Source organism: Lactuca virosa, chromosome 3, assembly GCF_052849685.1.
Source record: "Lactuca virosa cultivar CGN04683 chromosome 3, Lactuca_virosa_CGN04683_v6, whole genome shotgun sequence".
Lineage (NCBI taxonomy): Eukaryota > Viridiplantae > Streptophyta > Magnoliopsida > Asterales > Asteraceae > Lactuca > Lactuca virosa.
In genome coordinates this window covers 340586926-340610186 of record NC_136428.1, presented here as the reverse complement: position 1 = coordinate 340610186, position 23261 = coordinate 340586926, and the positions used below count along the sequence as shown (strand labels likewise).

Here is a 23261-nt window from a genome sequence, read left to right as displayed (position 1 = left end):
GTGCAGCTTGTGAAGTTGGCAAGCAACATAAACAAGGTCATCCAATAACGATAGATTCGAAAATTGTTGCACCTCTGGAGCTTTTACATATTGATTTGTGTGGTCCTTCGACTGTTTCAACTCTCAACAAGAAACGATACATTTTAGTTATTGTTGATGATTTTTCCAGATTTACGTGGGTTTATTTTCTCAGGCTTAAATCCGAAGTTGCACAAATCATGATTGATTTTATCAAAAAGATGGAAACGACATTAAAGAAGATTGTTCGAAAGATCAAGAGTGATCATGGAACTAAATTTAAGAACAATGTTCTTGATTCATTTTTGGTGGACAAAGGGATTTCGCATAATTTTTCATCTCCTTACACACCACAACAAAATGGTGTTATAGAACGAAGGAATCGCTCACTATGCGAAGCAGCAAGAACCATGTTGGCATATGCGAATTTACCTCAATATCTTTGGGCTGAGGCAATATCCACTGCGTGTTTTACTCAGAACAGATCTTTCATACACAGGCGTTTTAATATTACACCATACGAAATTCTGAATAATCGTAAACCTAATGTGAAATTCTTTCATGTTTTCGGATGTAGGTGCTTTATTATGAATCTCAAGGATCATCTTTCGAAATTTCAAGCAAAAGCTGATGAAGGGATTTTTCTTGGATATTCGCACAATTCTGTCGCATATCGTGTATTAAATAAGCGAACACGAAAAGTGGAAGAAACTTTCAATCTCACATTCGATGATTACTATGTTAAACAAAATGAGCATAAATTTGCAAATCATCCAATTTTACAAGACACACAAGTTGAAACTGAATCTTTACAAATGGATGATATTGATTATGATTTGATTTTTGGAATTTCAGATCATGCAATTGATGCTGAAGTTCATGCTCCTGATAATCACATACCAGAATTTGCGAAGTTTACTAATGAATCAACATCAACTCCTCAAGAAGGCAAAAGTATGCAAAATAATCCAGTGGAGGGGGAGCACTTGGATTCGAATACTTTAAATGACGAAGTGCATTCTTTCGAGGGGGAGACAGAAAGATTGAATGCTAATGTTGAGGGGGAGCCTAGATTTTAGGGGGAGCATATAGAAAATATTACAAATAATAATGATTTTGATGATGTTTGTTCGATTGCAGGTTCTGAGAATGATGATATATACGAAGATGCTCCTTTGGAATTTGATCTAGCATATCCACCAATGGAAAAATGGACAAGAGATCATCCGAAGGATCAAGTAATTGGGAATCCACAAAAGGGAGTTTTAACAAGAGCTCAAATTCGTGCAAAGAATGAGGTATTGAATACTCATCAAGAATTTTGCATGTTCAATGTTTTCATATCTAAAATTGAACCAAAAACACTTAAGGTTGCAATGGAACACTAAGATTGGGTTGTTGCAATGCAATCTGAATTGTCTGAATTTGAACGAAACAAGGTTTGGAGATTAATTCCTAAACCTGAAAATGTTTCGATTGTCGGGTTAAAATGGATTTTCAAAAATAAAACCGACAAAGATGGAAACATTGTTCGAAACAAAGCCAGACTTGTTGTTAAAGGATATTCACAACAAGAAGGAATCGACTATGAAGAAACTTTTGCCCCTGTCGCAAGACTCGAGGTTGTTCGAATATTTCTGGCATATGCAGCTCATAAAGATTTTGATGTTTATCAAATGGACGTGAAGTGTGCATTTTTAAATGGAGATCTTGAAGAGACTGTTTATGTGGAACAACCCCCAAGTTTTATTAACGAAGAATATCCAAATCATGTTTATATTTTAGATAAGGCAGTTTATAGTTTAAAACAAGCACCAAGAGCATGGTATGCCACTCTAACTTCGTTTTTGAAACAATCTAAATTTAAACAAGGGTCTGTTGATCCCACATTATTTCGAAAGAAAGTTGGGAATCATCTAATGCTTGTTCAAATTTATGTTGATGATATTATTTTTGGCTCAACTGACCCTGCTTTGTCTAAGGAATTCGAAGATTTGATGAAAAGTAAGTTCGAAATGAGCATGATGGGCAAAATCAATAATTTTCTTGGATTGAATATTCGTCAAAACAGAAATGGAATTTTCATCAATCAAGAAAAATATACGAAGAATCTACTCGAAAAGTTTGGATTGACGAATAACACGAAGTTACGTGTTCCAATGGCAACAGGCATAAAGTTGACACCGTCGTTAGATAAACCAGCCGTTGATATAACTCTTTATCGAAGCATGATTGGTTCATTACTTTATCTCACAGCAAGTAGACCTGATATCATGTTTTCTGTGTGTAATTGTGCCAGGTATCAGTCTAATCCACGAGAGCCACATATCACTGCTGTGAAGAACATATTTCGTTATCTTAAAGGAACAATTTCGTTAGGATTGTGGTATCCTTCGAAAACTGGATTCTTCGTCCAAGCATATTCGGATGCAGACTTGGGTGGTTGTAATCTTTATCGAAAAAGTACAAGTGGTGGATGTCAATTTCTTGATGGCAAATTGGTGAGCTGGCAATCGAAAAAGCAAACATGTGTATCAATCTCAACAGCTGAAGCAGAATATGTGGCTGCTGCTGCTTGCACTTCACAAATAATATGGATTCAAAGTCAATTACGTGATTATGCAATTAATATGAAAAAGATTTCATTATATTGTGATTCTCAAAGTGCAATACGAATTTGTCATAATCCTGTGCAGCATTCGAAGACTAAACATATAGCTCTTCGTTACCACTTCATCAAGGATCACGTGGAGGATGGAAATATTGAAGTATATTTCGTGAAAACAACTGATCAGTTAGCTGATATTTTCACGAAGGCATTAGATGAAAAATCTCTTGTGCGAATTATAGAAGGACTTGGAATGATCGATGGAAATTCAGTTCCATGCGAAAAAGAAGAATGATGGGTGACAAAGCATGAATCAGAGGCGTTGAATAAAAGATAACGCAAAGTCATTCAGCATTCAGCGGTTACTGTTCATAGTCAACGCTTCGACCCCTTCGAATTCGCACGTTTGTCACTTATTTTAAGGGTTGATTCAGTGGTTACTGTTCATAGTCAACGCTTCGACCCCTTCGAATTCGTATATTAATCACTTCTCAGGGGATGATAAAATTTCGTGTTTTGCAACAAGTATTATTTCAAATTTTCGAAAAATCAAAAATCCAAAAAGATTTTCTTTTGTTTTGTATTTCAAATTTTCGAAAAATCAAAAATCCAAAAAGATTTTCTTTTGTTTTTGTCTTTCAAATTTTCGAAAAATTAAAAATCCAAAAAGACTTTCTTTTGTTTTGTATTTCAAATTTTCGAAAACTTCAAAACAACAAAAATATTTTCAGTTTTATTTTGTTGCAGAACATCATGAAGATATAAGATGGAATATGTTTGCAGTTCTAGGGTCAGGTAAATTTTTTCGTATGAATTGATCAATATTTTTCGCATTTTGAGCTAGTTAAGTTGTCCCTAGAAGCATGCTGCTGCATGTTGTCCGAAGCCTCCAATGACTCAATGTGTGTGTACAAAAGCCTTAATGAACTTTTCATACGAAGATTTCTTCCCAATCAGGCTTGTATTCACATTAGTCTCCTGAGCTACCTGACTCTTCTCATATGAGTAAAGAGTTTACTGTTTTGTCCAAATATAACAGAGGTACACTTCGTGTCTTCACCAATCTTTTTCATCTAAAATTTCTTTCACAATCACACACAAAGACATATGTCTGAGAGGTCTCTGATCAAACCAATCGAGACATAGACATATCAACAATCTGTGTTAATGATCTTACATCATGAGACCGTGATGAAAGTGAAACCCAAATTTCTTGCAAATTAAGGAATTGACGGGGAACTATGTTCCAAATTTTACGAAACATTTGTTTCAGTACCTATTTTCAAAACTCCAAATCATATTCATTTCATATGAGTGATCTTGATCAAACATTCGAAACCCACGATGTTTGTTACCCAACAAGATCCAGCACACAAATTTTTTTCTTAAATGTGATTTCAGTGTGAGTTTCATTCGAATGTTCTCGTCATGTTAAAATTTATCAAAGCCAACTTGTCACTGACTACACTGGTCAAACAAGTAATTTTTGTTACAATTTCTCACCTTATGTTTAGGTTGACATGTAACGAAATTTTTTTTTCTACCCACAAAGCCTAATAAAAAGAAGCCCTTTGATACTTATCAATAAGTATTCGATTGTAATTCACGGGAACCCACACAAGCAATTGATCATTTCTCTTAATGATTAATGAAGTAATCTTTGCCCGGGATTTAATCTGCTTTTGTGTCAATGGTTTGACATCACATTATCCCATATTTTTCTTATATTTGTTTCTCGTCTATATTCTTTGGAACACTGCACTCACGAAATCCTTGAGGTTCTGAGTAATACCAACTCAGGCTGATGATTTCAAAATTTTGGCGTATGACTTCGCTTTTCAACCCAAAAGTGAAAGAGTCTTGCTTCCATACGAAGAGTCATAACGGTTACAAATCATCTTGGGGATAACAATACAGGCTGTCTGCATATGACGTATGGTATTCTGTCCGGTTCTCTAGGAGCTGTGACAGTTCCTTTTTGACGCATGGCTACTTTTAAGCAGTAATGGTCCGATTTTCAAGGTGCCACGTCGGATCTCATTAAATGCATCCCGCTTCAAATTCAAAAATCAGGGTTACATATAAAAGGGGATTCAAAGGTTACTTTTCAATTTACGCGATCAAAACAAACAACTTTCTAAATTCTCTGTTCATCATCATCCTCAAACCCTAACAATGGCGACTTCTGCTCATGTCGATTCTCATACCACTGAAGATGCCTCTTCATTACCATTAATGAAGATTCAAGCAACAAACTACTATCTGGAGGGTGAAGTTTCTCAGTACCCGGAAGAACTGAAGATGCTAATCGTTGCTTTAAAGAATTTCGTCCTGTCAAAGGCGATGTTTAATTCTTTCTCGGTTCCATTATCCTGGATTTCACAAGCAGGATCAACTGCAACCTACAACAAAGCCTCTGATACGATCACTTTTCATCTTGTGAACGACAAAAATGTCAGGTTATCCAAGAAAATTTTCTGTCAAATTCTTGATATCCCGAATACGCCTCCATATGTTGCTGTTACTTTTCCCCAAATTGTTCACATGTTCAATGAGGTGGGTTATCAGCCACCATTGTCCAAGATAAGTGATTTTAAAAAGTCTGGTCTTCCACGACTCTGGAATTTCCTGTTTGGAATCTTTCTAAGGTGTTTAACTGGGCGTTCTGCTGGTCTGGATAAAGGAAGGATGGAAGTGTATGCCATGGTAGCTGGTATATATTATGATCTTCAAGTAGATTATTCTACTCAACTATGGAAGGAATTTCAAAAAGGAGTAGAACACACGAATGCCACTCACGGTATTTCGTGTGCAAGATACTGGAGTCTGATTTTGCGACATTTTTACAATAAGGAAGGAATTTTGGTGCCAAATGATGAAGAAAGAGCAGTTTTCCAAACATACCACTATCCGAAGGATGTCACCGATAATGCTGATATTTTTCCATCAGTTGCTAGAATTCCAAATGCTATGCTTAAAAGAGTTGATCCTTCGAACTCTGTCTTGGTGGCATATTTGCAGACCATCGATTTACAATTGAAACTGGAAAACTCCTGGATATCGATGAAACAAAATCCAAGAAGTCAAAGAATACTGAAACTGATTCAAAATCTTCGAAATCTCCGAAGAAGAAGCCTGCGGTTGTTGAAGTATCTATTGCTGAGACCCAAGTGATTGAGCCTATCATTGCAGAAACTCAAGAGAAAGTCATTATTCCTTCAAAGACTGGAATGTTTCGAAGGATCAAAATGAAGTCTACCCCTAAACGCAAGTCTCCTACACCACAAATGATTCGAAAACCCCAAATTACACATCAAGGTGTGTTAATTAGAGAGGTGCCAGCACCGGTTTCTCCAGTGTCCAAGAAACGAATGGCTGAGGATATGGCCAAAAGGTTGTCAAAGAAAAGGAAGAAGAAGACCCGAAAGCTGGTGATTTCTACTGAGTCGACTGAAGATGATAATGAACGAATTTCTGAAACTCCTGAACCAACTATTCATGATCAGATTTCGACTCCTGAGCAAACACACATTGTACCACCCGAAGATTCGATTACCAAGTCAGTTTCTGAGGCGGTTCGAACTTCAGACATCCCTGCACACGTATCTGATACGGATGCAAATGTCGATATGGGTGAAGACAGTTCGAAAAATGCAGCTTCAGGTCATACTACCTCTACTTTTGAACATATTGTTTCGTTACCATTATCCACTATTCCTCTCACATCAACCACACATTCCCCAACATTCGAACATATTCTTGATCAACCTTTCACTTCCATCTTTTCTTCACAATCTACTAATCCGCCAAAACCTACTTCACCTGTCGATGATACAATGATGCTGGAGGATGAAACTGATAACGAAGGTTTTGGAGGAACTTTTGAAGATCTAAAGTTTAATGAAGAAGAAGAAAATTTTCCAGATCATATGTTGATGACAATGAAGCAGTACAAAATTTTGAATACGAAGTTGAATGCTATCATTCAATCTCAAGCTGATTTTGGGGGAGGTTCATCAGTATCAAGTCTGGAAGTTGATATTATGTTAAAGATGATGGAATCACGGATAATCAGCAAAGTCTCCGGAATGGTGAAAGATTCCGAGTCTGTTATTTTGGAGAAAGTTGACTACACTGATCAGAATAACGAACTTCATGTTAAATCTCAACGATCTGATTTTATGGGTGAGGTCAAGGATCTGAAAAGCACAACAAAAGAACGACATGTTCTTTTTGTTCAAGAAGTTAAGAAGGTACGCGAAGATGTCAACATGCAAATTCGTGAACTTCGTGAAGACATGCAGAGAGAAGTTCAAAGTGTTCAACAAGGTTATACTTCAATCCATCAGAAGATTGACATTATTTGTGACGCTGTCACTAAATATGTCAAAATGTACGAAAGCATGAGTCCTCAACTTACTCATCTTTCTGAATTGGAGAACAAGAATTTTGGTGAGTTGCTTGTTTTGTTAAAAGAGTTGAAGGAGTTGTCTGTGAAACCAGTGTTCACTTCGGTTATCACTCCAGAATTTTTATCTCAAAAATTCATCCAGTTCGAAGCTATTCTTCATAAACAATTATCTCCTCTTACTCGCATTTCAAGTCTTCTTCCAACAGTATCAGATGCCCCACCTGCTTTCACATGGGTGCAAGGAGGAGAAAAGATAGATGAATCTAAGAAGACTGGTGAAGAAGTAAAGGTGAGTAAAGAAGATTCGAAGGTGGTGGGAAAAGTGTTTCCTTCGAAGATCCCAACTACAAAGCCTGTTATTGTATCTGCTGGTTCGGTTACTTCAACTGTGGTTACAACGGTTCCGATGACCAGATCAGTAATTAAAGGTGTTGTGATTGGAGAAGCTGTTGGAAGTGCTTCGAAATCAAAGATTGTGGTGGGAGAGTCTGAGTCTAAAGATAAAGGTAAAGCCAAGATCATAGAAAAGACTAAGGAAGAAAAGAAGGCTGAAGTGGATGCGGAGTTGGAAAAGATGAGGCGTATTCAAAGTGTTATGGCTCTTCGTGCACAAGACCCTGTGGGTATGGAAAAAGGAGATCCTTCGAAGCAATACAACTATGAAACAATTGAAGCAAAAGTCATGTTTGATCATATGTATTCATTCGAAAAGGTGCCAAAACAGAGTTATGTGGTTACAAACACTGATGCAAGTCAGCTTGACTTTCCTATAAATGAAATGATGTTCATCATGCCTCAGTTTAAAGCAGAAATTATGTGTAAAGACAAAGAAGAAGGGAAGAAGATAAAAATTCGTTTTCATTCAGTGTTGGCGAAAGCACCTGAAGATGTCTGGTCACTGTTAAAAATCAAGAAAGTTATAAGCATCAAAAGAGACGTGGTCTTCGAAAAAGTTATTCAGAATCTCAAATACACAGTGATCAGATCAAATGGAAAATTTTATGAGTTTACCATTGCTGATTTTCCGATAATGAACTTGTATGATCTTATACAAGTTGCATTAATCCTGAAAGACAAGTCATTCTCCTTTCTACAAGAAACAGAGCCAGATGTTTTCCAACTTGGAGTCAAACACATCAAGATCTTTATTGAAAATTATTTTGAGTGTCTTGCTCAAACTGATGTGGAATTGGCTACTGTAAAAGGTATTGGAATTACAGCACCAATGGCACCTACGAAGAAACAAGTAGATCTGAAGAAATATGAAGATGGTGAAATCTGCTTAAAGCCATTGGGGATTGTCTTCGCTGGAAAAGATAAGGCTGGTAGAGCAAAGCGGATCTTGTTCCAAACGTGCGAAGTGGAGCGATATGCAACTTCACAGTATACGAACTTAATTGTTCGTATGAACCAATGCAGGAAGAATAATGAAGGAGACAAGAAGGAAATTAAGAAGGTTATTTCATGGTACACAGAGATACGAAGAGTGATGATGTATTCAATTCAACTGCTTACAAGTTGAAGCCTTCGACTTTGATTACAAAGGGGGAGATTGTAAGGGTAAATAGAGTTGTAATTAGTCGAAGGGTTTCATGTCTTCTAATGTACTGAATCTTCGTATCTTATGTAATCTATTTTACTAGGGCATTGTATTCGAAGCTTAACGCATAGTCCTTAGTATATTTTTTTGTACGCTTTCCTCTCTTATAAATAGGAGTGTTTACTAGAGTCATGAGGACGAGTCTTTACAGGATTGTCATTGGTACTCTGTAAAACTTGAGAGTGTAATAGAGCTGAAACAAGATCATATTTACATCTGTGTTCAAAACTCGCAATCCTACTTTTGATCATTTAACTCTGATTCATTTCATACTCAATTCATAGATTCATCACATTTTATGATTATTGATTTCTGGGATACTCTGATATGAAACTATTTTGAAAGCACTTTGTAATAATTAATGATTTCTGAATGGTTAAAAAGTTTTAAATTGGCTTGAATTTTATGGATGTTACAAGATGCATCACAGAACACTACAAAATCCTCAACTCCCTCCAGGAGAGTCAAGATTGGGGCCTCGCAAAGTCGCTGTCTGAGGGTCTCAAATGCCCTCTGCTGCTCAGGGCCCCACCAGAAATCCACCCCCTTCCTCGTCAAACAAGTGAGGGGTATTGAAATCTTGGAGAAATCATGTATGAATCTCCGGTAGTACCCTGCCAATCCCAAGAAGCTCCTGATATCCGAGGGAGATTTCGGAACCTCCCACTGCATAACGGCCTCGATCTTGGCCGGGTCGACCAAAATCCCCTCCTGATTAACGAGATGTCCAAGGAACTGAACCTCTCGTAACCAAAACTCGCACTTCGAGAACTTGGCATAAAGTCATTCTCGCCTCAAGACTCCCAATAGCTCCCTAAGATGCTCATCGTGTGCTACTCTCTGGTCTTGGAATACACCAAGATGTCGTCTATAAACACAATGACTGAGCGATCAAGCATCGGTCTGCATACCCGATTCATCAGGTCCATAAATATAGCTAGCGTGTTGGTGAGCCCAAACGGCATCACCACAAACTCGTAATGTCCGTAACGAGTCCGGAACGCAGTCTTCTCCACGTCCTCCTCCCGTACCCTGACTTGATGGTACCCGGACCTCAAATCTATCTTGGAGAACCAAGATGATCCCTGTAGCTAATCGAAGAGATCGTCGATCTATGGTAGTGGATAACGGTTCTTCACCGTCAACTTGTTCAACTCCCGGTAGTCAATGCACATCTGGTGTGAACCATCCTTCTTCTTCACGAAGAGAATCGGCGCTCCCCACGGAGAACTGCTCGGACGGATGAACTGTTTGCCCAACATTTCCTGCAGTTGTGATGACAGCTCCTGCATCTCTGGTGGTACCAATCGGTATGGCGCCTTGGCGATAGGGGCCACACCTGGCACTAGGTCGATCCAAAACTCGACCTGCCAATCCGGAGGCACTCCGGGTAACTCCTCCAGAAACACATCAGCGAACTCTCTGACAACCGAAACATCTGAAACCGAAACCTGATCCCTTACCCACATATCCACCACGTACGCTAAATAACTCGCACACCCGTGTTGAATGTACTGTCGTGCCCTGGCAGCTGAGTAAAACCCTGATCCCAATCTGGTGCCCTCGCCGTAGATAATCAGTTTTCCCCTACTTGGGGTTCGAACTACCACCCGTTGACCCTCGCAGTCGATCATGACACCGAAGCGACTAAGCCAGTCCATACCCACAATCACACATACATTCCCCATGGGAATCGGAATCAAGTCTATCGGGAAAGATACCCCGAAGATCTCCAACACGCGGCCCCGATAGACTAAAGAAGCGAAAATCATGTGTTCGTTGGCGATAGAGACTCGCAACGGACACTCTAGCTCTCCTACTGGCAAACCAAACTCCCTACCGAATAATTGAGAGACAAAAGATCGACTCGCTCCGGAGTCAAATAATACCAACGCATGATTTGGAGTTGGGAGCGGTAGTATTCGCTCTCAAGATTTGGAGACATTATCTCTACGGGGTCCGTTGTACCATATACACAAACCACAAGAGTCTGAGGCACATCATGGATCGGCCAAACCTAAACATGAGACAGCGCAGGTGGCTTGACGTAGTCAAGGATTATGATTGCGAGATCCTTTACCATCCGGGTAAAGCGAATGTGGTTGCGGTCGCCCTGAGTCGCAAGTCAGCTAGATCTTCTGTTCCAGCTGCGTGTATGAGGATATATGTGGATTCTCCACTCGTGAGCTTTATTAGGGAAGATCAGGCTGAGGGTATGCGACTGGAGAATTGGAAGCTTGAGAGGATCAAGGGCGAGAACACCCGATTTGTGCAGGATAGCCGGGGATTATTGACCTGTTGCGGTCGGGTCTGGGTTCCGATGTCTGGTGGGATCAGACAGATTGTTCTGGAGGAGGCTCATAATATCGCTTCTCTATTCACCCAGGGGCCACCAAGATGTACCGAGATCTGCGACTGAGTTACTGGTGGTCATTCATGAAGAGGGAGATCGCATGGTACGTTGAGAGGTGCTTGACCTGCCGGATGGTCAAGGCCGAGCATCAGAGGCCGCATGGCCAGCTGCAGCCTCTGGAGATTCCCATGTGGAAATGGGAGCAGATCACGATGGATTTAATCACCAAGCTACCGAGGACGACTAGGGGCTTCGATGTTATTTGGGTTATCGTGGATCGATTGACCAAGAGCGCCCATTTTCTAGCTATACGGGAGAGTTCGTCGGCCGAGAAGTTGGCCGACATATATATCCGCGAGATCGTTGCTTGTCACGGGGTACCGGTCTCTATTGTATCAAACTATGATGTTCGATTCACCTCCCGTTTCTGGAAGAAGTTCCACGAGGAGCTGGGCACGCGACTGCATTTCAGTACAGCTTATCATCCGCAGACAGATGGCCAGAGTGAGCGGACCATACAGACTCTCAAGGATATGCTGAGAGCCTGCGTTATCGACTTCGGTGAGAGTTGGGACTCCTACCACCCCTTGCAGAGTTTTCCTACAACAACAGCTTTCATTCCAGTATTGGTGCTCCACCATTCGAGTTGTTGTTGTTGTATGGACGGAGATGTCGCACCCCAGTCTGTTGGGATGAGGTTGGCCACAGGGTGATCGGTCGGATAGAGGTAGTTCTGCAGACTACCAAGAGGATCCAACAGATCAGACAGCGGCTGCAGACTGCTCAGAGTCAGCAGAAGAGTTACGCCGACCGGCGCCGATCTGAGTTGGAGTTTCAGGTTGGCGACATGGTATTACTGAAGGTCTCACCCTGGAAGGGTGTGATTCGCTTCAGAAAGAGGGGGAAGTTGGGTCCCCGATATATTGGACCCTTTTGGGTTATTTCCAGGGTTGGCAAGGTGGCATATAGACTGGATCTTCCGGAGGAGTTTCGCCATATTCATAGCACTTTCCACGTTTCGCAGTTGTGGAAGCGCATATTGGACGAGAATGCGGTAGTGTCGTTAGATGACATTCAGGTTAACGAGCGCCTGAATTATGTGGAGCAGTCGGTGGCTGTATTGGAGAGGAAGATAAAGGTGTTGCGCAACAAGGAGATACCTGTGGTAAAGGTACAGTGGCGGCATCAGAAAGGATCCGAGTGGACTTGGGAGCCAGAGTCTGAGATGCGGGAGCATTATCCGGATCTATTTGCTACAACAGACTTAGAGGACGAAGTCTAGGTCAAATGGGGGAGAGTTATAACATCCCGAGATTTGTAGGTATTTTCGAATCCTCTATTGTATTATTATTTTGTCATTTGTAGTCCCTGGGGTTGGAAGAGTCGAGCCATGAGAAGCCTAAGGGCTAAAGTTGCAACTTTTAGAACAAGACGGGTACGCTAAGCGTACATAAGGTACGCTAAGCGTAATAGGTGCGCCCTAGTACGTTGGCGTACACTTGTGTACGCTAGGCGTACTCGCTACAGATGGAAACCCTAATATTTAGGGTTTGGGTGTTATATAGACGTCCTTATGAGCTCAAAACCGTCCATCATCTCAGCCTCCATAGTTTTGAGCCGTTTTCCCCAAACCCTAACCCCTTTCTTGAGTGTGTGAGCTAAAAGTGTGTGTTTTGAGTAGTTGGAGAAGAAGGTGTTGCATCATGAAGTTGGAGAAGGAAGACAAGCTTGTAGATCTGAGGTTTCTTTGTGCTCTAGAAGCTCCAGGAGGTAAAAAGCTCCAACCTTTATGCTTGTATGATGTAGATCTTTCCATGCTAGCTTTATGAAACCATTTCTTGTCCCAAAAGTTCCAAGTTGGTGCATGTTATGTTTTGAACGAAATAAGGTGTCCTTTCAGACCCTAGAAAGGGTCCTAAGTGATAAAAATGATCTCCCAATGGCTGAAAGTGTCCCAAGCATGTAGTAGAAAGGTCTTAATGGGTTAAGACCATGTATTAAGAACTTTCTGGACGTCAAAAGTCTTAAATTTCAATACATTATGGTTCTAAGGCACATCTGGTTGATGGATCTGGAGTTTGGGCTTAAGTGCTTAAACCATTAAGCACTTATTAGGGTATTGGTGAAACTTGCGTACCCCCCGCATAATTTCTGTACGCCCAGTGTACTGAGTCAACCACCCCGATGGTGGTCAACGCAAAGCGGAGTACGCCCGACGTACGCCCTCTGTTGGACTTTTGGCGATTTGGACTTCGGGATTGGGCTCCTTTTGGGCCAGTTTGACATGAGACTTGTTGGGCTTTCTGAATAGATGTGCTTTAGGCCGGTAGTGGTAATTGATCTTAAAATGAGGCCCGATTAGGGAGTTGAGGCCCAATTGGGAAAATTAGGCCAATGATGGGCCTTATGTATATGGACTTTTGGATAGTGAATTTGATACTAGGCCTTGGCTCAAATTAGAGAAAATGTAAAATGGACTATGTGGACCCTTAGTCAAGATTGATATCCCATGTGTTGACTTAGTATTCGTTATTTTGGATAGTTCGGGATTTTCGGTGAGACAGCGGTCGGAGACTTTCAGTCCAGTTCAACACTACTTGCGAGGTGAGTTGTCCTCACTATACTAACAGGGTCGAAGGCACCAATGTCGGACCTTCTTTTCGGATTTGTATTCGGGTTTATTGCATGATGATATGCTTAGTGACCTGTTAGGTCGGTATCCCGGTATATAGGATGATGCTATGTTAGTGACATGTTAGGTCGGTATCCTGGTATATAGGATGATGCTATGATTAGTGATCTGTTAGATCGGTTTGACTGTTTGTATATGCTAGCATTTGATATTATGTGTTGATTGTGTGATTGGGGATGGGTTGAGGCAGATTTGCTTTGTGTTGAAGGCCAATAAACCCATGGCCGACCGGATAAACTGCAGACCCGGTAAGGGCGTACTAGTCAGACCGGAGGCCCAGCGAGCGGTCTGGATAGGTTGAAGTCCCGCGAGGCGGTCCAGACGTGCCGATGGCTCGGAGAGCGGTCCAGATAGGCTGATGGCCCTGCGAGGCGGTCCAGTAAGGTTGATGGCTCAATATGCATGTTGTTTGTTTGTTTGTTATGATATGATTTTGGTTTGCATGACGTTGGTATTTTGGGGAAATTCACTATGCTTCGGGCTTACAGTTTTGGATTTTGTTTCAGGTACTTCGGATGATCGCGGGAAGGCGAAGGCGTGATCGTGCACCTCCTCACATTTTATGATTTTTGATTTTTGGGATACTCTGATATGAAACTATTTTTGAAAAGACTTTGTAATAATTAATGATTTTTGAATGGTTGAAAAGTTTTAAATTGGCTTGAATTTTATGGATGTTACAACAAGGATTATTTTATCAGCTAAACCATCTTTACAATTAAAGGCTTCCAGTGACTTAGATTGAGCTGGATGTTTGGATACAAGACGATCTGTAACAGGATTTTGTGTTTTCCTTGGAGACTCTTTAATATCATGGAGGTCTAAGAAGCAATGTACGATTTCTAAGAGTTCAACAGAAGCAAAATATCGGGCTTTGGGTTATGTCACTTCATAACTTATTTGGTTAAGACATCTATTACAAGATTTTGGATTTCCATGTTCCACTCCTACTCTTGTCTTTTGTGATAATGATTCAGCAATACAAATGGCCATAAATCCTATTTTCCACGAAATGACGAAACACGTTGAAGTTGATTGTCATTTCATAAGAGACAAAATCTTGGATAAAACAGTCAAACTCATGCCAATACATACCTCCAATCAATTATCAGACATCTTTACCAAGCCTTTACCTTTTTCGAAGCTACAACCTATTATATCCAAGATGGCTCTTAAAAACATTTTTATGAATTCATCTTGAGGGGGGATATTGGGACAATAATTATAATTTGGGTTAGAAGTGTCAACTTCTTAAAGTTGAGGATGCAATTAGTAATTATTGTAATAGACACTTAGAGTGTTAGAACTTTTTTCGTAGCTTCATTCTTGTTAATTCTCTTTGTATAAATAGTTCGTAGCTTCATTCTTGTTAATTCTCTTTGTATAAATAGAAGGTAGAGATGTAGTAAATGATTAATGAGAAATAATGATCCTTCTCTCAATCTTGTTACGCAATAGTCTGGGAATAAAATAAAACGAAAATATACGATAATATATCTATGGATTCACACCTTACATGCAGAATAAGATTAAACAAAGCCTACAAAATGACATGAACAATACAACAAAGTTAATCTCAAAGTAATAAAACATACACATTGCTTGCTATAATGATGATGACATTGCTAAAGAAGACATAAGGTTACTTATTTGTGACAACATGCTCGCCTAATAATTCATTTACAAGCATCTGGCGGGCAGTATCGTCTTTTTACTCATTTCCATTTTGGCTTGAAAAAAGGTAAATTTTAATTATGTTTTTATCTTGTGGGAGTTCTTACTGTTTGAGCCCCCTACCCCTTTCCCTGTTTTCCCTGTTCATCAAGACAAAAAAAATGTAAGAAATTTTGCTTCTTGTTCTAATCCAATGAGGAGGGCGTTTACGTCTTTTGCACAAACAAGGGATCCGAAACAAGCCTTTGTCCCACCGTTTTTGAAATAAACATTTTCACTTAATAGAGAAACGTCTCTTTTGCACTCGATGAAAGAGACTTTCCTCATTAAATCCTAACCTTTTACAAATTTATCCTTATTATTTTCTCCCTCCATTTCCCCAAGTATGTCGAAATTTTCTCAAATATTTTTTAAACATGATTTATCCAAAGGACACTTAAATGAGAATAAGAGAAGAAAAAACGAGTAATTGATATTTTTGGTCCCTGAGTAAAGCTACTTTTTCAATTTTAATACCAAAAAGTTTTAATCTTGCGATTTCGGTCCTTACTTGGGATTTTTGTAACATTTTTAGTCCCAGTTCAAGTAAAATGACTATATATTTAGGACAAAAATTGCAAACATCAGCTATACTCCGAATACCAAAAAATAGTTATTTTACTTTATCTCATAAAAGACCTTATATTTTGTGTTTTTTCCAGATTAAACCTCAACTTTATTTTTCCTGATAAAGACCTTGTATTTTTTTTAAGAAAAGAAAAACTCAATTGTCTTTTTTTCCGAAAAAAAAACCTCAAACTTTATTTTTCCTGATGAAGACCTTGTATTTTTTTAAGCAAAAAACCTCAACTGTCTTTTTTTCCGAAAAAAAAAAAAAAAAAAAAAACCTTCAACCTGGTAACTATTTCCAAAAAAACCCTCAACTTTTTTACTTTTTTCCAAAAAAACCCTCCCATTTTACAAATTTTTCGGAAAAAATTACTAAAAGGGCCAGATCGAAAAAAAATACAAGGTCTTTTTCAGGAAAAAAATAAAATTGTGGTTTAATCTGGAAAAAAACACAAAATATAACATTTTTTATGAGATTAACCCAATCAAATAAGTATGAAAAGTGCAAGGAAAATCTTTTGGGGACGAAAATCTCAGGGGCTAAAAATGTAATTTAGTCAAAGTTGGAAGTAACTAACCGTTACTTGGCAGAGAGAGACGTTTCTTTGCTTGATTACTCAAAGTTGATGATCTCTCTTTCGGATTGCTGTGTGATCTTGATCTTGATTTTGACTGGAGTGAGTCCATAACTGGAGGCTTAGTCTTGACAGGAGAAGAACCAAATCCATCAGATTGAGATTGAGATTGAGATTGAGATTGAGAATGAGTGGATTTATCATTTGGAACATCTGAAGCAATTAATTTCTTGTTTTCTTGAATCTTGACTACTTCATTTTCTCTTGTATTTGTATTTGTATTGATGTCAAGGAAGCGATTCTCCCATGGACGAACAGCCATCCATCTTTCCAACCAGTTCCATCCCCAGTTTGTCTTATCCGGTTCAAATCCAGTTACAGCTGTCGCTTGTTGTTGCCTTGATCCTGCTTGCCACTGCATTATTTACAAGGGTATTTCAGTAATTTTACTCAAGAAAGAAATGATATTATTTAATGTTACCTGATGAGCAAGAGCATATGCCATGGCTCTTTCACGTTTAGCAGCTGCCTCCTGTCTCTTTATCAACTTTGCTTGTATTTCTTCAACAGATCCAACACTATCACACCATCCTTCCTGTCAAATACAAGCAAACATAACATCACTTTAATGATCTAAAAGATTCATAAATAGTTGTGAAATTCTAACCTCAATTTCACGAACATGAGCCTCGTGTTTTAGTTGATGTTGAAGTTTTTGTTGTTCTGATTGACCTTCCAATGCAATACGAACACGCCTAGCTCTAACACGAGCCTGAACTCTGACTAAAGCTTGCATACATCGAAGAGTTATTGCAGCTTGTTTTCTCACTGCATGACCCCTCACAAGAGCTTGTAGTCTCACCAATCCTTTCAGTGCTCGTAGGGCCCGCCTAGCCTAACCATATATTATTATAACAAAAGTAGCTCATGGTCAAAGGTCAAATACGATAAATGACTATTTTACCCTTATCTGGTATCATGGTGAATGATGTATATATATAAGTACCGAGTATATGTGAAAAACTGTAAAGTCATAAAAGTAAAACATAGTGGTGAAATAATTATTACCAAAAATCCACGGAAAGCTGTTTGGATGTGTGTAGCAGCCCACTCTTCTCTCCTATGTTGTTCCATTTCAGATGAATTTTGCACTTCAAGTGGAGAAAAAGTATTATCTTGGATTGCACTGCTGTTGCCATCTTCATTGAGCTTATTTAAAAAACTGTCACTATTTATCTCTGTAGAGCTTCTTCTGCGGTGTCGAAACTTTCCCGAATTGCCCTTCTGAAATAGATTATGCAAATGCACACTAGATTCAAACTTATGAGCTTATTTAGAAAAATGCTATAACTGGATAGATTTTCGTTTTCCAAAGCACAATGTCATAATAGAGAGAAATGAAACAAACAATTCAATAAAAGTACATTGTTATATCTTGCATTTAGACATACAATATAAGTAAATACAAATATCCTCCTTCATCACCTTTGTATAGTGATTAGATAACTAGTTACTACTATAAATAGAAGCAAACTAACATTGTCAAAACATGTGATGGATATGCATAAAAAAATGAGCTCATGAGAACCAAGTTAAGAGTCCATCAAAAAATCTAATTTATAACTTTAACTTCCCATCATATAAGTTTCATGAAGAAACATTCTTTAGAAACAAGAAATATAGTTCAATAAGAAACATGCATATGATATAACTAAGCAAAGTGATGAGAATACTAACATGTCCATCTTCTCCAGAACGTTGTCCTTTTTCTTGTTTCTTCAAACCAATGAGTGCTTTAATCCACTTTCCAGAAACTCCCATGTTTATAGTTTATACTCACTTCAACTTCACCAACTTCAAATCTAAAAGGGGAAAGTATTTGAAGAAGTTAGATATGGATAGTTAGATACTACCAGCAATGAAGATTAGCAAAAATTTCCATACCAAAATAAGTATGTAATCAGTTTAGAAGATTTTTCAATTTAAGATTCTATACTTGAACTTTATAATCACTTTTAGCTACAAAAATTAGAGGCTAGTCATTGTATATTATTTCACATCTAAATCAACTGTCTGCATTTCTTTCAAATTTATGTACACCCACCATCAGACACAAATCTACATTAAATTTTGCAAAGTCCCAAAACCCTAGCTCATGTTGTACTTCGGTAACAGGTTTTTTCGTGTTCTGTGCAATGCCAATTGTCCTCCTTACTCTAAAATTAACAACAATGTGCTAATCTCTAGAACGTAAACGGATTCACTTAAGATTGCACAAGAAACAAGATAAGTTCTCACAGAAAAAGATAAGAAATACAGATGAGGTGATTATAATGAAAAATCTCCAGTACAGGAAAAAGCCCAAAATTCGATGAAAATAGAGTGAAAGAAAGAGATTCGAGGAAGAACAACTACCTGAAAAAACAGAGCGGCGATCCAAAGATCTAAAAAATGATATAATACACAGTTCTTCAGTCCAACTGGCACTAAATTCCGTCACACCGGCAACGAACACCAATCATGGGTTTATCTGGTTGAATGCGGTTACTTGCTTCGGATTGGTGAGGCGAGAGGGTGGATTTGCAGAGGAAGACGATGAAAATTTTTGGGGGGTTTCTTCAACTTGTGCATCTAATTGCTTCATTAATTGATAAGCGACCATTTTGAGGCATGTGAAGCGTGGTTTCAGACATGGCAAGAGTACAGATGCGGTACTCTTCCCTTTTTTTTTTTTTTTTTTTAACACATGGTAACTAATCGTTATACCGATTACTAATTATCACAGTGTGGGTGACATCACCAATATTTTGAGGCAGGTTTTGAAGATTTAGGCTGTGTTTGGCGGGTCACAGCAGCTGATAAGTTAGTTTATTTTTTGAGCTTTTTTGTGTTGTCGTGTTTGATAGGCTAAAAAGTAGCTTATAGGCTAGCTTTTTGAAAAACCACTTAAACTAGCTTTTTAGGAGCTTTTTTAAAATTTTCCAAATGCACCCCTTAATTAATGATAGAAACATATACTTTTACATGTCATTTTATGTAATTTTATATATTTCAGCTAGCTTTTCAGTTAGTTTTATCAAACGTTATTTTTTATCAATTAACTTTTCAGCTATCAGCTAATTTTTTATTTAATAGCTAACTTTTCAGCTATAAGCTAGCTTTTCAGCTGACAATTAGTTTTTCAACTAGTACGCCAAACATAGCCTTAAACATCTTTAAATATCCAGGACAAGCCAAAAAAAAAGGCCCATATCGCTTTTATAAGTTATATATATATATATATATATATATATATATATATATATATATATATATATATATATATATAATATTAAAAAAATTAGGCCCCAAAAAAATTTGGGCTGTATACAACTCCCACTTTCCCTCCTTCAATGTCCCCATGACTAACTACCATTAAAAGGTTGGGATACTCACCACTATATACCTCTTATGTTTTATTATTAAAATAAAAAATATTTTTTTAATTAATTAAATTGAAGAGAGAGGTGGAGAAAGGTAGAGAGAGATAGAGAGAGAAACAAACTGATTGGGTGTAGTGGTTCGTGCTCCCCAAAACAATTGACCACGAAAGTTGTCTATCACTAGCCACCACTAACACTTTGAGATGGTGTTTACATGTGTGGTTAGTGGCCACATAGATCACGAGAGGTCTCGTGATGACCATATCAGATGGTCTTAAGCCGGACTGAGCGTTGAAGGAGGTGCGGGAGATGTTCCCGCACATTGGAACATCGCACCGTCCCTGCGGGAAAGGAGGTACGGGAAGGAAGTGAGGGATAGAGACCTCGCATTCTTTCTCCTGTTTTGAGTGGTTATGTATTTTTTTTAATTTTTTAATATTTATTAAATTATATATCTACTAAAAAATTATAACAAAATATATCAAAATTCATCATTTTTAATTCCCTACAAAATGAGTATAATATATATATATATATATATATATATATATATATATATATATATATATATATATATATATATATATATATATATATATATATATTAAAATAAAAAAAGAGTGAAAAAATTTTCCAATACACACCTTAGGTTTTGGTGAAGGAAAAAATAATAAAAAGATTGACGTGACAAACAAAAAGTGAGGGGTGCTTCCCGCACACACCCTCGGGTCTTATTAAGATTGGGAGCTAATTCGTACACAACATTATTGGTACACAATAGTTTTTTTAATAGACAATAATTTATGCTTGAAAATATTTATAACTCTATAAAATATAAACTATGTTGTTGCGTATATAAAGAATTGATGTGTAAAAATCAATTCCTTTATTTTTTTACACGTTTAGTTACTTCAAGAAATTAAAGTTTTGATTTTGAAATTATTGGCATATTTTTCATGGAGTGTTTGAGAGTTTTTAGGTTCTAACTTTTAACAAAAAAAACTTTGTTTGAGAGTATGAGTGTTTAGATTTTAATTTAAATAAAAAATTTCACTTTTAGAAGCAACTAAACGTGGTTTTAAAGAAAAAAAACTATTGAACCTTTTTAATCAATTTTTCAGAATTGTCCTTCAAATATATTTATATATTTATCTTTTTAAAAAGTTGTCATGTAATTTTACAAATTTCAAAAGCTTTCAACTATTTTTGTCAAACATTCATATAACAAATAAAATCTATGGTTTTCAGTTTCCACCTACCAATTACCAACTAGTATTTCCAAACACATCTAAAATCACAACATTACAAATATTTTTCTATTTTTCCACTTGTTACCTATTATTATAGGTTTTCAATCTACTATTAAATAAAATTCGAAATAAAACTATTAAGTTACAAGTCTTTTATTTTTTATTTGAAGTATTTTTTTTTCCATATTGTATATATTTATACAAAAGAAAAACATATTCATATACAAAATATTAATAAATTAAACATCGAATTTACATTTTTTAATGGTATTTCTTTTCTATACAAGTTTTTTTTGCCTTTTATATGGTTTAAAATGTAAAGATACGTTTGAGGAAACATAAATATGTTTTTAGAAGTGTATATATATATATATATATATATATATATATATATATATATATATATATATATATATATATATGTATATATATATATATATAGAGAGAGAGAGAGAAATATAACTACGTATTTTAATATTTTTTATAAGTATAAATATATTTTTGGAAATATTAGTATGTTTTTTAGAAGTATATATATATATATATATATATATATATATATATATTATCTTATAAAAATCAAACATATGTATTTTATAAATTAAATTTATTAGCAAGATAATAAGTTTACATGGGAGGATATTATGGTAACATAGATTTAAATGTGGTTTTAACAATTGTTTCTCTTTTTTTTTCACATCCTTAACCACTTTTAAATTCAAGTTTTTGCTTTGCTAATATGAAACAATTTCTCATGTATCATCGATTATCATCATGTAGTTCAAAATTTGGATGAATTATTATCCAAAATATAAGATTGAGGTGACACAATCTCTTAAGTTTTCCTTGTTTTCACGTTTTCGCAAATTATTTGCATTTTTGCATGAGCCCTCCTAGGGATGTAAATGAGTCGAGCTACTTGTGAGCTACCCGAGTTCAGATCGATAATTGCTCGAAACGAGCCGAGCCTTAACGAGTCTGATCCCAAGCTCAAGCCTAGAATAAAACTAAGTTAGTTAACGAGCCCAATCTTTAGCCTTCAGATAAGAGCTCGTTTAAGCTCGCGAGCCTTAACGGGCTTTTGTATAAATATAAATTCTATAATTTTATTTTATATATTATTATTAATTAATAATTATCATATTAAAGTTGCATAAGCTTAAATATAAAGTATGTTTTAAGGTTAATGTGTATTTTTTGTGTGATTTTCAACTTCATAAATCGAGCTCCTTAATGAGCATTAACTTTGTTACTAACGAGCCGATATCGAGCTGAACTAAGCTCATTTAGACTTCACAAATAAACAAGCCTTAACGAGTCGATCCTGAGCTTTTTGTATGCTACACGAGACGATCCCAAGCTTCACACTTCATGCTCGAAATGGGCTTGAGCTCGAGCTTGAGCTTCTATAACTTCAAACGAGCTTGGCTCGATTAGTGCCAAGTTCGGCTCGGCTCGACTCGTTTACATCCCTAAGCCCTCCCATATATATATATATATATATATATATATATATATATATATATATATATATATATATATATATATATATATATATATATATATATAAACGCATGTATTTATATTTCCAAAAACGTATTTAAACTTCTAAAAAAATATATGTGTATTTAAACCGTATAAATAGGCTAAACAAACTCGTATATATAGAATTAGGATCTTTAAAATATAAATATGATGTTGAATTAAACATATTTTTATGTATAAATACTGGTTTTCTACATGAATACGTGTGTGTGTGTGTGTGTGTGTGTGTGTGTGTGTGTATATATATATATATATATATATATATATATATATAAGGATATGTTATAATGATGATGACACCTATTGTGTGACCGTAAGAACAATTACGACAGATGATCGTCCCAACCACCTGCAAAATTAACAATAAAGGCATGTGGTGTTGGGTAATCTGTGTATCTAAACACACAATCATGCGCAGCGGAAACATACAATAATCCTATGTGTTCATGCACTTTAAGGATCTTAGTTTCATGCTAATTAATGCTACTCTACTAAAACATAAAA

General features: G+C 37.0%; 1 protein-coding gene across 1 annotated transcript; it reads right to left on the bottom strand.

Annotated features, from left to right (window-relative positions):
* Nucleotides 1–15142: 15142 nt before the first annotated feature.
* Nucleotides 15143–19264, bottom strand: LOC145167484 (protein IQ-DOMAIN 5-like). Its single transcript, XM_079086696.1, has 7 exons — nucleotides 18956–19264; nucleotides 18278–18402; nucleotides 17609–17824; nucleotides 17208–17435; nucleotides 17022–17135; nucleotides 16544–16955; nucleotides 15143–15496 (listed from the first exon to the last, which is right to left on the bottom strand). The coding sequence occupies exons 2-7, from the start codon at nucleotides 18359–18361 to the stop codon at nucleotides 15435–15437; spliced, it is 1116 nt and encodes a 371-aa protein (XP_078942822.1). The 5' UTR covers nucleotides 18362–18402; nucleotides 18956–19264; the 3' UTR covers nucleotides 15143–15434.
* Nucleotides 19265–23261: the final 3997 nt, after the last annotated feature.